This window comes from Salvelinus fontinalis, chromosome 34, assembly GCF_029448725.1.
Source record: "Salvelinus fontinalis isolate EN_2023a chromosome 34, ASM2944872v1, whole genome shotgun sequence".
Classification (NCBI taxonomy): domain Eukaryota; kingdom Metazoa; phylum Chordata; class Actinopteri; order Salmoniformes; family Salmonidae; genus Salvelinus; species Salvelinus fontinalis.
Genome location: NC_074698.1, coordinates 6963135 through 6977309, shown reverse-complemented (window position 1 = coordinate 6977309; position 14175 = coordinate 6963135). Strand labels below are relative to the sequence as shown.

The following is a 14175-nucleotide window of genomic DNA, read 5'->3' as shown; positions in this document are numbered from 1 at the left end:
AGTGTTCATGTAATCTAACATTCATATACATGCTAGAGATTCAGGTTCCTGTGTCCACATCACTAAGGATCTATCATGGTCCACACACACTAACGCAGTCGTGAAGAGGACACGACAACGCCTCTTCTCCCTCAGGAGGCTGAAAAGATTTGGGTCCTCAGATCCTCAAAAAGTCCTCAGCTGCACCACTGAGAGCATCTTGACTGGCTGCATCACCACCTGGTATGGCAACTGCTTGGCACCCGACTGCAAGGCGATACAGAGGGTAGTAAGTACAGCCTCATACTGTACATCACTGGGGCCGAGCTCCCTGCCATCCAGGACCTCTATACCTGGCAGTGTCAGAAGAAGGCCCTACAAATTGTCAAAGACTTCAGCCACTCAAGTCATAGACTGTTCTCTCTGTTACCGCAAGGAAAGCGGTACCGATGCACCAAGTTTGGAATCAGCAGGACCCTGAACAGCTTCTACCCCCAAGCCATAAGACTGCTAAATAGTTAGTTAAATAGTTAACCAAATACTGCACTGACCTTTTTGCACTAACTGTTTTGGACTGATCACATACGCTGCTGCTGTTTACTGTCTGTCACTTTATTCCTATATCTACCTCAATCATCTCGTTCTCCTGCACATCGACTCGGCACTGGTACCTTGTGTATACAGCCAAGTTATCGTTACTCGTCGTGCATTTGTTATTACATGTTTCACTTTTCTATTATTTCTCTGTTTTCTTTCTCTCTGCATTGTTGGCCTATAAGGAAGTGTTTCACTGTTAGTCTGCTCCTGTTGTTTACGAAGCATGTGACGAATAAATAAAATGACATTTGATTTTAGCAGGGTATGCCAGTGTGACGGCTGTGGCCACATCACAATGTCACTCAGACAGACAAAAGACAAACGCCAGACTTTATTGAGTCACTAGCTACATATTGAGAAGCTCCACCAGGGATAGAGCCAGCATCTAACCTACAAATGCTTGAAAGAGGAAATAAACAATGGAATTAAATTGCTCCGTGGATAAACACACATGAAAGAAGCACTCAAGGGCCTCTCTGTGTCTCTGAGCAGGTTGAGTGTCATGGCGCTCTCTAAACGCAGCATGTTTGGTTCTACCTCATCCTCCTCCAATGGAGAGTGAGTGAGTGAGAGAGAGAGAGAGAGAGAGAGAGAGAGAGAGAGAGAGAGAGAGAGCGCTGTATTATGGTCAAAACACAGTAGAGCAGACTAATTTTTAATTTATCGCTGTCTCCCTTTGTTGTATAAAACCCACCTTACTGAATCAGGTACTCAAGGGTCCTCTCCAAGTAGCTCGGTCGCCATGGATGGCAATCATGGCAGGCAGCTCTGTAAACGTTTTAGCACCCACACTACAATGTTCACAGGCTGCCTCAAAATGAGCTTGTTCCTGTTGGAGTGGGATCATACTCATCAAGTTTTCTTGAGTGGAGAGATTTCTTTTATTTTTAGAGACATGCACCTGGCCTTGTTTTTGTTTTTTGGCGGCGAGCAGGCTTCATTGAAGCTGAGCAGCTGTGTCAATAGTGATGATGGATTTCTCACGTTTAAAGGGTCGTTGGCGAGAAGGAGAAGGCAGGAACTTTGACCTTCAGCCTCTGTGGATGCCAGGTCATCAGCAATCAATAAACAATAGATGGTGTTAGTGGTTGTGGTAGAGAATGATTCATTGTCCCTGTCTTCAGATATACTCTGGTACATTTCTCTTACCGTCTCAATCGTGTCTACAATTTCACGCAACTGATACGTTTGCAATTACTATGATAAACAAGAATAGACATACAGTGGCAACTACAGAGAGCAGTGTCTTGAAACAAATTTTCATTTCACTCGATAAATGATAATTAGGCAAGTGAATTAGTTATTATACTGTATTAGAAAAGTGGGATTATTTTCCCCTTACTGACGGGTAACCAAGAACTGAAGAAGACAAAAATCACATTGACGGAATGATCACCACTCGCCAGTCCCAATTACATGAAAATCACATGTATATAAAAAGATAGCAGTTTGCATAGCCCATGAAGGTTATTGTGCTCTGTTAAATTAAATTTGACAGATTTATTACTGAATGGGCCTAGAATTTCAACATGCCTTAAAGGTTTTCCATTTGAGTGTGCATAGGCCCATACTGCATGTATCTTCTGTGCTCATATTCCAAAGTATGACATATAAATATCATTGAAACGTTTGTTAGAATAATTGTGCCATTAACCTCTCCTTCTGGTGATTCAAAAGCAGGTCTTGAGAGTTGAGGACCCTTTCTACTTCAGTGTGAAGCAAAGTTTTGGTTGCAGTGCGGCTTGGTTGGGTTGTGCTTCGGAGGACGCATGGCTTTCGACCTTCGTCTCTCCCGAGCCCGTACGGGAGTTGTAGCGATGAGACAAGATAGTAATTACTAGCGATTGGATACCACGAAAATTGGGGAGAAAAGGGGGTAAAATAAAACATTTTAAAAAAGAATAATAAAAAAAGAATATGCATATCCTTGCTTCAAGTCCTGAGCTACAGGCAGTTAGATTTGGGTATGTCATTTTAGGCAAAACATTTAAAAAAAGGGGCGGATCCTTAAGATTAAGGGGACCTAAGGAGAGGGTTGAGACTGAGTGTGAGCAAACATTAATTATTAGATGATTAAAGTGTTTGTTAGTGTTTGGGTGACACAATTGGACTTGGGTTGGGTAGACTCTTTTCAGGGCCCACAGTCTTCATGCTGCCCTGCTCCATCTCATCCACTGGCATCCGTCCATCAGTACAGCTATCACACGCACTCTATGACTGACACTATAAAGACAGAAGGAACCGTAACTAGGGGTAATTCAAGGAGGAGAGAGATACTCAACAACAAAAAACACACCCTTTTGAGAAAAAGTAACACATACTCTCTCCACCAAATACACACACAGGTGCAAAATACACAGCCCAGCTCATCCAGTGGGAAAAATAACCATGGAGACAGAAAAAAAAACATCCATTGCATTGTGCCCTTTTAAACTGTCAACTAATGATTTAGGATGAGTCTGAGGCACATGTCGCCCTTTCTTCAAGCCAGGTCCCATCACTTCGGAGAGCGGGAGTGAGGAAAGTGGAGCAGTGTGGGAACGCAGTGAAAAGAAATCCATATTTACGCCTGGAAACATCCGTCCGTTCCGTCGCTCCGAATTCATCTGCAGTCAAAAGCAAAATGTCACACCTTTCATCTACCCGCCCTCTGCCGCCGCTTAATTGCACAGGAGGAACCTGGAGTGATCGAAGGGAATGTGGCATAGGAACAGGGGTTACGGGTCTAGGAAGGGCAGCGGGGGTTGGCCAGGGATGGTGGCAGATAGCAACAAGACAGTAAAGCAATAAAACTGATAAATGATGCCAAACTTCTCAGATGCTAGATGTCCCCCCACCCACACTTCCACCCCGCTACCCCTACCTCCATCAGAAACACAACTATCCACTACAGCAGTCGTTCCCTCCCTGGGGTGCTCAGCGCCTCCTATTGAGCACCAGTCTGTTTACAGAGCAACACTTCCCATCGGCTTTTGGGTCAATGGGATTATATTTCTTATAAAGCAGGATGGAGGACTGAGCGAAGTGGAGGAGGTGGGGCTGGAAGGAGGGGAGGGGACGGGACGGCTTGTGTTTGTAGAGGGGACTTGAGTGGCAGGGCATGGGTTGGGTTGGGTTGGGGGATTTAAGAGAAGGAAAAGCCAATGCACAGAACAAAGATGGGATGGGCAGTGGTTTGTATTGATCTCCTGTCTGTCTTGCTGTCAGAGGATCAGTCCCAGACAGAGAGCTGGCGTTCGTCATTTAGCCAACGTGAGGATGAGAGAGCACAGTCTGAGGATATGGAAATACACAGCAACTATTCAATAGAACCTTTTCGCTTACATGCAGATTGTGTGTCAATGTTTGAAGGTAATTCAGTAAATGGCCTACGCAAGCCACTAATTACTACGTGTATAATGTTGTGTATTGGTCTTGCAACAAGGAAGAGGAGAGGAGAGAAGAGAGAGAGAAGAGAGAGAGAGAGAGAGAGAGAGAGAGAGAGAGAGAGAGAGAGAGAGAGAGAGAGAGAGAGAGAGAGAGAGAGAGAGAGAGAGAGAGAGATGTTGAGTCCTTTTACATGGACTATGGAAAAACAAAGACACTCCCAGCAGAGCCAGAGTGTACAATATATTTGAGAGAGAGAGAGAAAGAGAGTATTTGTGTGTGTGTGTGTGCATTTTTGTTTTTGTTTTTGTTTTGGCATAGTTAATAATTAAGCAGAAAAGATCTGTGCCCATTTGAAAAAGATTAGCCATTACTCAAATGAGGTTGAAAACACATATGGGAGGAGGATGAGAAAAAGGGGATGCTTGCCAAACATTAGATGGAATATGCTTACTTCAACAATGCTTGTTGAATATATTTGCATATTTAGACAAATCAAATGCAGGAGCTTCAAAAGTTACTGATTCCTAAACTGCCAATTTGAATTTTCTCTTACTGAGTTCTAACAGATTCAAATCACATTGGGAGGGATGTGGACGTGAAATAGAGCTGTTAGTATTCAATTGGGATTACGTTGTCTTGTTATGCCTGTCACTAAATGGACTGAAGACAGTTGGGCCTATGATTTTAAATACCATATTGAACTGGTTTTGCTCCCAATGCCTTCTTACTTGACCAAGCTTTCCTCCCTGGATCAGCACTGATCGTTTGGAATTTGTGGGTTTTAGTCATTTTGATGTGTGTTGTCTAAACCCATTTCCTGAGCAAGGTTTCCTCTCCTTGTCCCCTCGGCAGGCAGTGACACAAATGTATTCATACAGCACAGCGCTATTGATTTCTCTTTGGAGGGGGAATTATTCCATGCTGAGCACAAATAATCTTTAAACCAGGCGTTTATTCACACTCTCACTCCAAGTGCACCGCCGTGGATGCTTTTAATCGCTCCGTAATTTGAGAAGGGCGATGCACTGGCATGCTCTGTCAAGTTAAAGCCTCCCTATCTTTAGTCCTCCTCTTCTCGCCCTCTTGAAAACACGCGCAGGTCTGCAAACACACACACACACACACACACACACACACAGAATAAATGAGATTAACGTCAAGGACTTTTCCCCTCTGCTGAGAATTCTAACATTTGTTAGAGGAGAATTACAAACACACAGGCAGCCATGCACCTGGACTGTTCAGAGGTCTCCCCCAACCCCCTCTTCCCCCTCATCCTTTTATTATCCCTTTTTCAAAGTGGCACCAAGTGTAATCCCCCTTAATGGACGTTTAATATTTATACTTATAGCATAATCGCTTAAACATTCATTTACGGGGCCATATTTGGTTGTTCTCGGGCCCTGACAGCCTATTCATCAAAAAGGTAACGTGCAGAACCTTGCGCCCCCTGCGGCAATCAATCAGCACGCTCCTCTCTCTCCTCTCCCCGCTTTACCGCCATCCCCAGAGATAGGTCTCAGGCCAAAATGAATCACACGCTGAAGTTTACATAATCCCCCTCTCCTCCCGCCTCCCCCTCCACCCATTACCCCATGTTTGAGAACCTTTACCTTTTACAGACTATTCCGATGGCTTGAAAGGATTCATCAAAATAGTTCATTCACAGAGACCTATGCATTTATACGACTTCTGCACAGCCATAATATGATATGTAAATGGCGAATTTGCATGCAATCATTGGATCACAATCCTTGTTGATTAGACAATTTAGCATTTCTTCTATACTGGAATGAAGCATTCAATGTGTACCTGGCGGACCATTAAACATGACTGACTGGAAAGTTACATTAAAGGGTAGTATAGATAGATAGGGTTTAGACACAGGAAAGACTGAACGTTTCCTCAACATTGAATGCTTAGTCATTGGTAAGTGCCCGGTAATGTCAGACTGACTGAAACTGTTGGCGCTAAGTTGAAGTTCCCAGACAAAACAAAATACATGTTGTTTTTAAACTCTTGTTTCACATGACCTACATGTTCACTCATTACATGGTTCTCCAATAGAACATGTTCACTCATTACATGGTTCTCCAATAGAACATGTTCACTCATTACATGGTTCTCCAATAGAACATGTTCACGCAAATGAATACTTAGGCATTTAGATTAATATTGTCGTGTCTTTGGCATCATTAAATTGAAGACTGTTATTTTATCAAATCAATTCTTCGAAATGATTATTACGTGATTAAACTAATCATGTAAATGTAATTAACTAGGAAGTCGGGGTACCAAGGAAAATCTTCAGATTACAAAGTTATAATTTTCCTAATATAACTCTTCAGATATTTTAATATCTGATCAATTAGTCTTCTAATTAATGAATTATTCTTTACCTCACGTTAGTCTCATTCCAAACGTCGTAAATCGTTGGTTATCTGCACCAGCCCAGCCTTTACTATGAATCATTCATACATCAATTGTCTTAATCATTTATTTACTAACTAAATAATCACAGAAATGCATAAACAAACAAACAAACAGTAGATATGGTTACAAGGAAATGATAGGGGAGGTTCCCTAGTGGTCTAAGCCGATATGACGGCTTGGTGGACAAACGGAAGTGGGTGTGGACTGAGAAGAGCGGGAATTACAAGAGTCACTACACAGTTGATAATTATTAATTGAAATGCTAATCCTTTGCACATGAACGCTCACTCATTCGGGAATCATTGCAATCAATATATATTTACGCTCAGTGTGTCGTCAGAGATCTCTGTTGGAATCGTCCGTCTTTCTGTTGTAAAGTTCATACAAACTTCTCTCTCCTTACCCTGAAGTATTTCGTGGTTAGAATGGATACTTCAGAGTCCCATTCCGAAATGTTCTTATAGAATAGATGTTTCAGCGGTTGTCGGTCTTCGCATTCCATGGTACATAATTCCTAGCTGCAGACTAGTAATTAGTATCGAAGATTTGCTCTTATTCTGTCGGTATCGATATTTTCAGAGTTTCAACAACCATTACAACCTTAGCTTCTACTGAGGTTTTTTTGTGGTCTCTACTCAACCTTCGCTCCCTCAGCTGACCGAGGTAGGCATGGTCTGAAGAGGATTCCTTCAGGTGGGGGTTTTATTCGGAACAGTAGAAAAGGGCTGTCCCATGATGCCAGATCAATGTCTGTGCTCATGGGGGTGGGCCTATGACCTAATTAAACTTTGAAGGGAATACAATTCTCTCACATTAATGGTTCAACATCACCTTACATCATTTCACAAATAGTTTCATCTTTACTCATTCATTTTATACAATAATTAGATGCAAACCTCCTGTATAAACAGAGTTATGGTAATGTGACCGTTTTGTCTTTCCTGAGGTCACAATCATAAAACAAAACGGACCGGGTCATAGCTGGCTTCTTCACCTCCCGTTTACACATTCTCCAAAATATGGATATTGTTCAGTTCTCAAGTTCTGTGATGTAGAAGAAGTTCCTTTGTTCTACTGTGAAACTCTCTCTCTCTCTCTCTATACTGCCTGGCCCTGAGGAGAGTCTCCTCATGGAATTTACGACCTGAGATAACAGAACCTGGGTGTAGGGGGAAGAGAGAGTTGGTGAGAGAGAGAGGGGGAGGGTACTCGCTATACCCAAAGAGGGCCATGTCATGACAATATGAATTTGACATTTAAAAAACATATAGATGAGCCGGTTAAGAAGCTAAGATTTGAAGTTGGCTTTTTCTATAGAAACAGATTGTGCCTTTCTCTAAACAGTAGGAAGCAGATTATTCAGTCAACCTTTTTATCTGTTCTTGATTATGGTGATGTTATTCTCACCACCAAAGTGCCCTTCGTTTTGTTACAGGTGACAGTTTTGATACTCATCACTGCATCCTGTATCAAAAGGTTGTCTGGACATCGCTAGGAGTAGACCTCTACATTACTCCCTTTTTGTGGGCCCTACATCATAAACCTCTGTCTTATCTAACTTTGCTGTTGAAGTATAGACACTTGAGTTGCCTAACCCATTCACAGGATTGGTTAACTCTTGAGGTTCCTATGGTATTTTAGTTTTAATGCACCGTATTGCTTGAACAAAATTACAAATACATTTAATATTGATGTTCTGGTGCCTTTTGAGCAATTTAAAGTATTGACCGGAGACTTATTGGTCGAGGAATGTAACTGTTCTTCTGGGTGATGTTTTATTTGTGCTTCCCATGACTGTGTTTTTGTTTTGTAATGTATGTATGCATATACAGTACCAGTCAAGAGTTTGGACACACCTACTCATTCAAGGGCTTTTCTTTATTTTTACTATTTTCTACATTGTAGACTTCAAAACTATGAAATAACAGATTTGGAATCCTGTAGTAACCAAAAAATTGTTAAACAAATCAAAATATATTTTATATTTGAGATACTTCAAAGTAGCCACCCTTTGCCTTGATGACACCTTTGCACACTCTCAACAAGAGTTCTCTCAACCAGCTTTACCTGTAATGCGTTTCCAACAGTCTTGAAGGAGTTCCCACATATGCTGAGCACATGTTGGCTGCTTTCCTTCATTCTGTGGTACAACTCATCCCAAACCATTTCAATTGGGTTGAGGTTGGGTGATTGTGGAGGCCAGTTCATCTGCAGCACTTTGTCACTCTCCTTCTTGGTCAGATAGACCTTACACAGCTGGGAGGTGTGTTGGATCATTGCCCTGTTGAAAAACAAATGATAGTCCCCACTAAGCGCAAACCAGGTGGGATGGCGTATCGCTGCAGAATGCTGTGGTAGCCATGCTGGTTAAGTGTGCCTTGAATTCTAAATAAATCACTGACAGTGTCACCAGCAAAGACCCCCAGACCATCACATCTCCTCCTCCATGCTTCACGGTGGGAACCACACATGCGGAGATCATCCGTTCACCTACTCTGCGTCTCACAAAGACACAGTGGTTGGAACCAAAATTTTCACATTTGGAGTCAGACAAATGGACAGATTGTTGAAAAAGGAAATGCCTGACAAACTAGTCTGACATTCCAGATATACTATAGATGGATGTGACTGCTAGTATCAGTCTTGGATATGGTGCATCAGGGATGGGGCAAGATACAAGTTTGGCATAGACAGCAAACGATGTCTGGAAGCCAGTAGACAGTGAGTCAGGAGTCTGAGTGCCTCAGTCACCTTCTTTGTCTCCCTCTCTCTCTGTCTGCCTCTTTCTCTCTCTTTGTTCTTTATTTCACTCTTATTATTATCTATCCTGATGCCTAGTTACTTTACCCTGCCTTCTAGTATATATCTACCTCAAATACCTCGTACCCCTGCATATTGATCGGGTGCTGGTACTCCCTGCATATAGCGCCATTCTTGTGTACTTTATTTAATTCCTTTTCTGTTACTATTTTCTTTTTCAACTCTGCATTGTTGGGAAAGGCTCATAAGCAAGCATTTCTCAGTAAAGTCTACAGCAGTTGTATTCAGCGCATGTGACAAATAAAATGTGAATTGATCTCTCTCTCCCTCTCTCTCTCCTTCTCTCTCATTACCTTTCTCTCTCTCAATCTCAATCTATATTTTATTCCCAACATGTGTACTGTGCATTGTTTAGAACATTCCATAGCCATTTGCCATCAACCAAGCAGAGCACGTGATTGTCTTTCATCAAAGATTGATATACAGTAGGTGTGTTAGGTCAATAAGAAATGGTTCCATATACAGAACAATGATATTTCAGAAACTTTGAGCTTCTATGCATGAGTAATAATAGTGTAATATGCAGTTCTTCAGTCACGGATGAACCATTTACATTACATTTAAGTCATTTAGCAGACGCTCTTATCCAGAGCGACTTACAAATTGGTGCATTCACCTTATGATATCCAGTGGAACAACCACTTTACAATAGTGCATCTAAATCTTTTAGGGGGGGGGGGGGGGGGTTAGAAGGATTACTTTATCCTATCCTAGGTATTCCTTAAAGAGGTGGGGTTTCAGGTGTCTCCGGAAGGTGGTGATTGACTCCGCTGACCTGGCGTCGTGAGGGAGTTTGTTCCACCATTGGGGTGCCAGAGCAGCGAACAGTTTTGACTGGGCTGAGCGGGAACTGTACTTCCTCAGAGGTAGGGAGGCGAGCAGGCCAGAGGTGGATGAACGCAGTGCCCTTGTTTGGGTGTAGGGCCTGATCAGAGCCTGAAGGTACGGAGGTGCCGTTCCCCTCACAGCTCCCTAGGCAAGCACCATGGTCTTGTAGCGGATGCGAGCTTCAACTGGAAGCCAGTGGAGAGAGCGGAGGAGCGGGGTGACGTGAGAGAACTTGGGAAAGTTGAACACCAGACGGGCTGCGGCGTTCTGGATGAGTTGTAGGGGTTTAATGGCACAGGCAGGGAGCCCAGCCAACAGCGAGTAGCAGTAATCCAGACGGGAGATGACAAGTGCCTGGATTAGGACCTGCGCCGCTTCCTGCGTGAGGCAGGGTCGTACTCTGCGAATGTTGTAGAGCATGAACCTACAGGAACGGGTCACCGCCTTGATGTTAGTTGAGAACGACAGGGTGTTGTCCAGGATCACGCCAAGGTTCTTAGCACTCTGGGAGGAGGACACAATGGATTTGTCAACCGTGATGGCGAGATCATGGAACGGGCAGTCCTTCCCCGGGAACCCCAGCGACAAAGATAAAAGACAATCTAGGCATAAACTATAACAGTTACTGTGACCGACTATTGGATTTTCACTGCATCTTGTCGAATGTTATTGTGTGTTCAGCTCTTATCCGGTTGTGGTTTTTAGTTTTGGGTGTGTAAGTTTAAAGAGGACTTTGAATGTAAATAGTATGACTAATACGATTAGGTTAAGATTTTTTTTATTAACATATCCCACTTACACAAACACAATTACCAAGATGCATTTAACATTGTGACTCTAGTCCTTATGGCCGAAGGTTGCTGTGTGTCCTATGTTCACAGCAGTGGAGGCTGCTGAGGGGAGGATGGATAGTAATAATGGCTGGAATGGAGCAGATGGAATGGCATTAAACACATGGAAACCATGTGTTTGATGTATTTGATACCATTCCACCAATTCCGCTTCAGCCTTTACCACAAGCCCGACCTCCCCAATTAAGGTGCCACCAACCTCCTGTGATTCACAGTTATTGTTATGGACCATAACATGAAATTCAGAGGACATTTTCAAAAATCTGTGCAAGAATAAATGTTAATTTCTGATATTGAAAGGTCAAAGGGGTAGGTGTGGTTTATTGTCAAATTACAACACAGAAGCAGCGGTGCATTTCTGAAAGCATTGCGACCTTGGTAAAGCAAGTTCCGTTTGTCCATAAGGCTGACCATTCAAACTGTAAGTGCATGTTTGGCGCCATCTGGTGAAGTCGGAAATCTGGCAGCACTATTACAGCAGTCAGCAGCAGTCCAATTACACCAGCACATCTCACAGCATTTAGTGTGTCCCAAATGGCACTTTATTCCATTTACAGTGCCCTACTTTTGACCAGGGCCCATAGGGATCTGTTCAAAAGTAGTTCACTATATAGGGAATAGGCTGCCAATTGGGATGGAGACTTAGATAATTACATGTGTTTCCAAAGCACACATTTGTAGCTCTTGTTCATTCAGTTGTCATTCCCAGCCACCAATAACCAGCAGACGTTTTGGACATCCAGTATCCACTGGGTTTCTCAATTGATGCTGAGTAATTATTGCCCCGCTCAGTTTTTACAATTAAAGAAGGGTGTGTTTCTTTTTCCATTGACAAATGTGAGTGAGGGAGAGGCTTGTGAAGCCGGGGTGTGTCAAAGGATGTGTCACGATGTATTGTTGTGATAGGGTGGTACCTGGCTGTGAGGAATCTGTTACAGGTCAGTACATGCACATGTACAGATGCAGAACCCACATCTTTTCCAGACCTGCAGTGACAGCAGCAGCAATGTTTTCAATTTGTTCTCCCTCATCATGTCAGAGCACAAAACACATTACTCCGGAATGTGCTATGAGTATTGTAGCGCTGGCTATATGGATAGCATTTGTTACAACAGTCTCATTGGTACAAATCCGTTACACTTAATTTTGAATCTAAAATATCTCCCATGGTATTTGTAATAGAACCAGCAGTAGCCAGTAGAACACCAGCAAATACAAGAAAAGTCAGAACTATTACATTGGTATGCAGTATTCCCTGTTCTTCGTTCAAAAGAATGTCTCATTTTCTGTGTGCCGTGCCACACCTGTGTTTGTGCACGAACACGCAAAAGTGTAATCAGAGTAGGTGTGACTTCAGCCAATTGCTCCTCTCCTCCACCAGTCTGGGGAAACACGAATCTACTCTACTCTGCCTGACACAACTGGAGTTTTCTGAACATAGAAGGTGAATATCTTTACATTGTCTTCATCATAATTCACATCTTCTGCCTGCTACAATATTTAGCACGCGATGCATTGGGATCAGAACGGTTCGTTTTCTACCTTGCCTAGACTTTTAGAAACGCGCATCTGCCTGCAAACCGTTCTGACGTTCGAGTTTGAAAGGGAAGATTAAAGAGATTTTTAATGAATGTTATTTTGATTGTGTTGGCAAAGCTACTCTCATGAGAGAAATATTATGTCTTCAGCTGTCATTATCTTTACACTCCAGACGTACTCTCTTTCCACACATCTCAATACCACTTTACAGCTTTTTCCTCTCTAACTCTCTCAGACCAGCCAAGATGCCAGAGAACGCAGAGGCCGTTTCAGCCACTCTAACCACCAACAGGAACTGTACTATAGAGCTCACCAATGTCACCACCGGTTACTGTCTCATCAACCCAAAGTATGTTGGCATTCAATACTCTAATCTCCTTACATTACATACAGTATACCACTATGGAAAATAAATGAATTAGCCAAATAACAAACCAGCTGTCCATCCCCAGATTGTTATTTGTCTGTTACTTTTCGGTGGAATTTCTCAGAGTAAATATATTTTATGGCAGGCTTCTCTTGGATGGGTGGTTTTCATGTGTAACGTGGCTTTGAGTACATCCACCTATCCATCACGAAGTGACACAATGTGGCTCATTGCACACTGCACGCTGGCTCACTCTGTGTTGCTTACGAATCCATAGCAGCTCTCACACTCCATCCATCAGCACAGAGTGGCTGGACAGGAAGAAAGAAACAGTGAAACGACTAAAAGTATAGGGACAGTGACCGTAGAAGTTAAAACGTGTATTTTCACACAACTTTAAGTCCAGTTGTAAGGTTTAGCATTTTATCAGCAACATGAATGTTCAGCTAATTCATTTGAACTTTAATGACACCTCATTCCCGTTACTAACCCCCCCCCCCAGGGTGTATATGTCCAGTGGTTACTGCTACCACCCACCCCAGCCCACCGTCCGCACCGCCAAGACAGAGGTGTGCTCCTTCACCAAGGATGACGACACAGCCACGGGCGCCGTGGGGGTCCTGACCTACGACCTTTTCCACATGCAGAGCCGCGTGTGCTCAGAACGCATGGCCATCATGTTCTCCGTGCCCTACGACTACAACTTCTACAAGAACTGGCTGGGGGTGGGCGTCTTCGACGTGGCACGCGCCTGCGACAAGCAACTGTACAACCACATGTACAATGAGAAGGACTTCAGCAAGTTTGTCCGATCAGAGGCCAGTGGGTCAGGGGTGGTGTACAAGGCCCAACACGTAGACCTGAGGGCCACCATGTCCAATGTTGGGAAGTCCATCATTAAGGTGGAGCTCTATGATCAAATGGGGCACAAATAAGGGTAGACAAACTGGTAGCTGAGCCCTTTTACCAACTCACAGCAGGGAAAGAGTTTATATTTACACATAATCATGTACTAAATATAATAATGAACGAATCAACCAACTTAGCTGGTTAATGTTATCCAATTAATAAATCTTTATCAACTGGAAGATATTACTGTCTAATTGTTCACAATACTTGATTCGGTGTCTTTTTCTGCAACTGTACATGTTTGTTTTAATAAAACATTCAACAATGAATTGGTGTAAGATGTTTTAGTGATAACCTTTAACATGTACTTACACACCTGATCTACTGAACGGTTTCATGTATCATTAATATTTGCCATTAAGAATAAATGATTGTACATTGAATTCAGTTTCCTAGAACTGTCAGTGTTTAATGAATCATAAAAGGACTTTATACTAGCCATAATACAATAATCCCATGTGATTCAGTGACTATTGGCTCAGA

At 42.8% G+C, this 14175-nt stretch overlaps 1 protein-coding gene across 1 annotated transcript; it reads left to right on the top strand.

Moving 5' to 3' along the window:
* Nucleotides 1-12136: 12136 nt before the first annotated feature.
* On the top strand, nt 12137-13961 carry LOC129832738 (uncharacterized). Its single transcript, XM_055896736.1, has 3 exons — nt 12137-12321; nt 12652-12765; nt 13286-13961. The coding sequence occupies exons 1-3, from the start codon at nt 12152-12154 to the stop codon at nt 13716-13718; spliced, it is 717 nt and encodes a 238-aa protein (XP_055752711.1). The 5' UTR covers nt 12137-12151; the 3' UTR covers nt 13719-13961.
* The last annotated feature ends 214 nt before the right edge of the window (nt 13962-14175 follow it).

Excerpts from the sequence above, each read along its gene's own strand:
- LOC129832738 (XM_055896736.1), top strand. The coding sequence starts at position 12,152 with ATGTCTCATTTTCTGTGTGCCGTGCCACACCTGTGTTTGTGCACGAAC. Across the intron at positions 12,322-12,651 it reads GAGTTTTCTGAACATAGAAG|ACCAGCCAAGATGCCAGAGA; the intron begins GTGAATATCTTT and ends TAACTCTCTCAG. Across the intron at positions 12,766-13,285 it reads TACTGTCTCATCAACCCAAA|GGTGTATATGTCCAGTGGTT; the intron begins GTATGTTGGCAT and ends CCCCCCCCCCAG.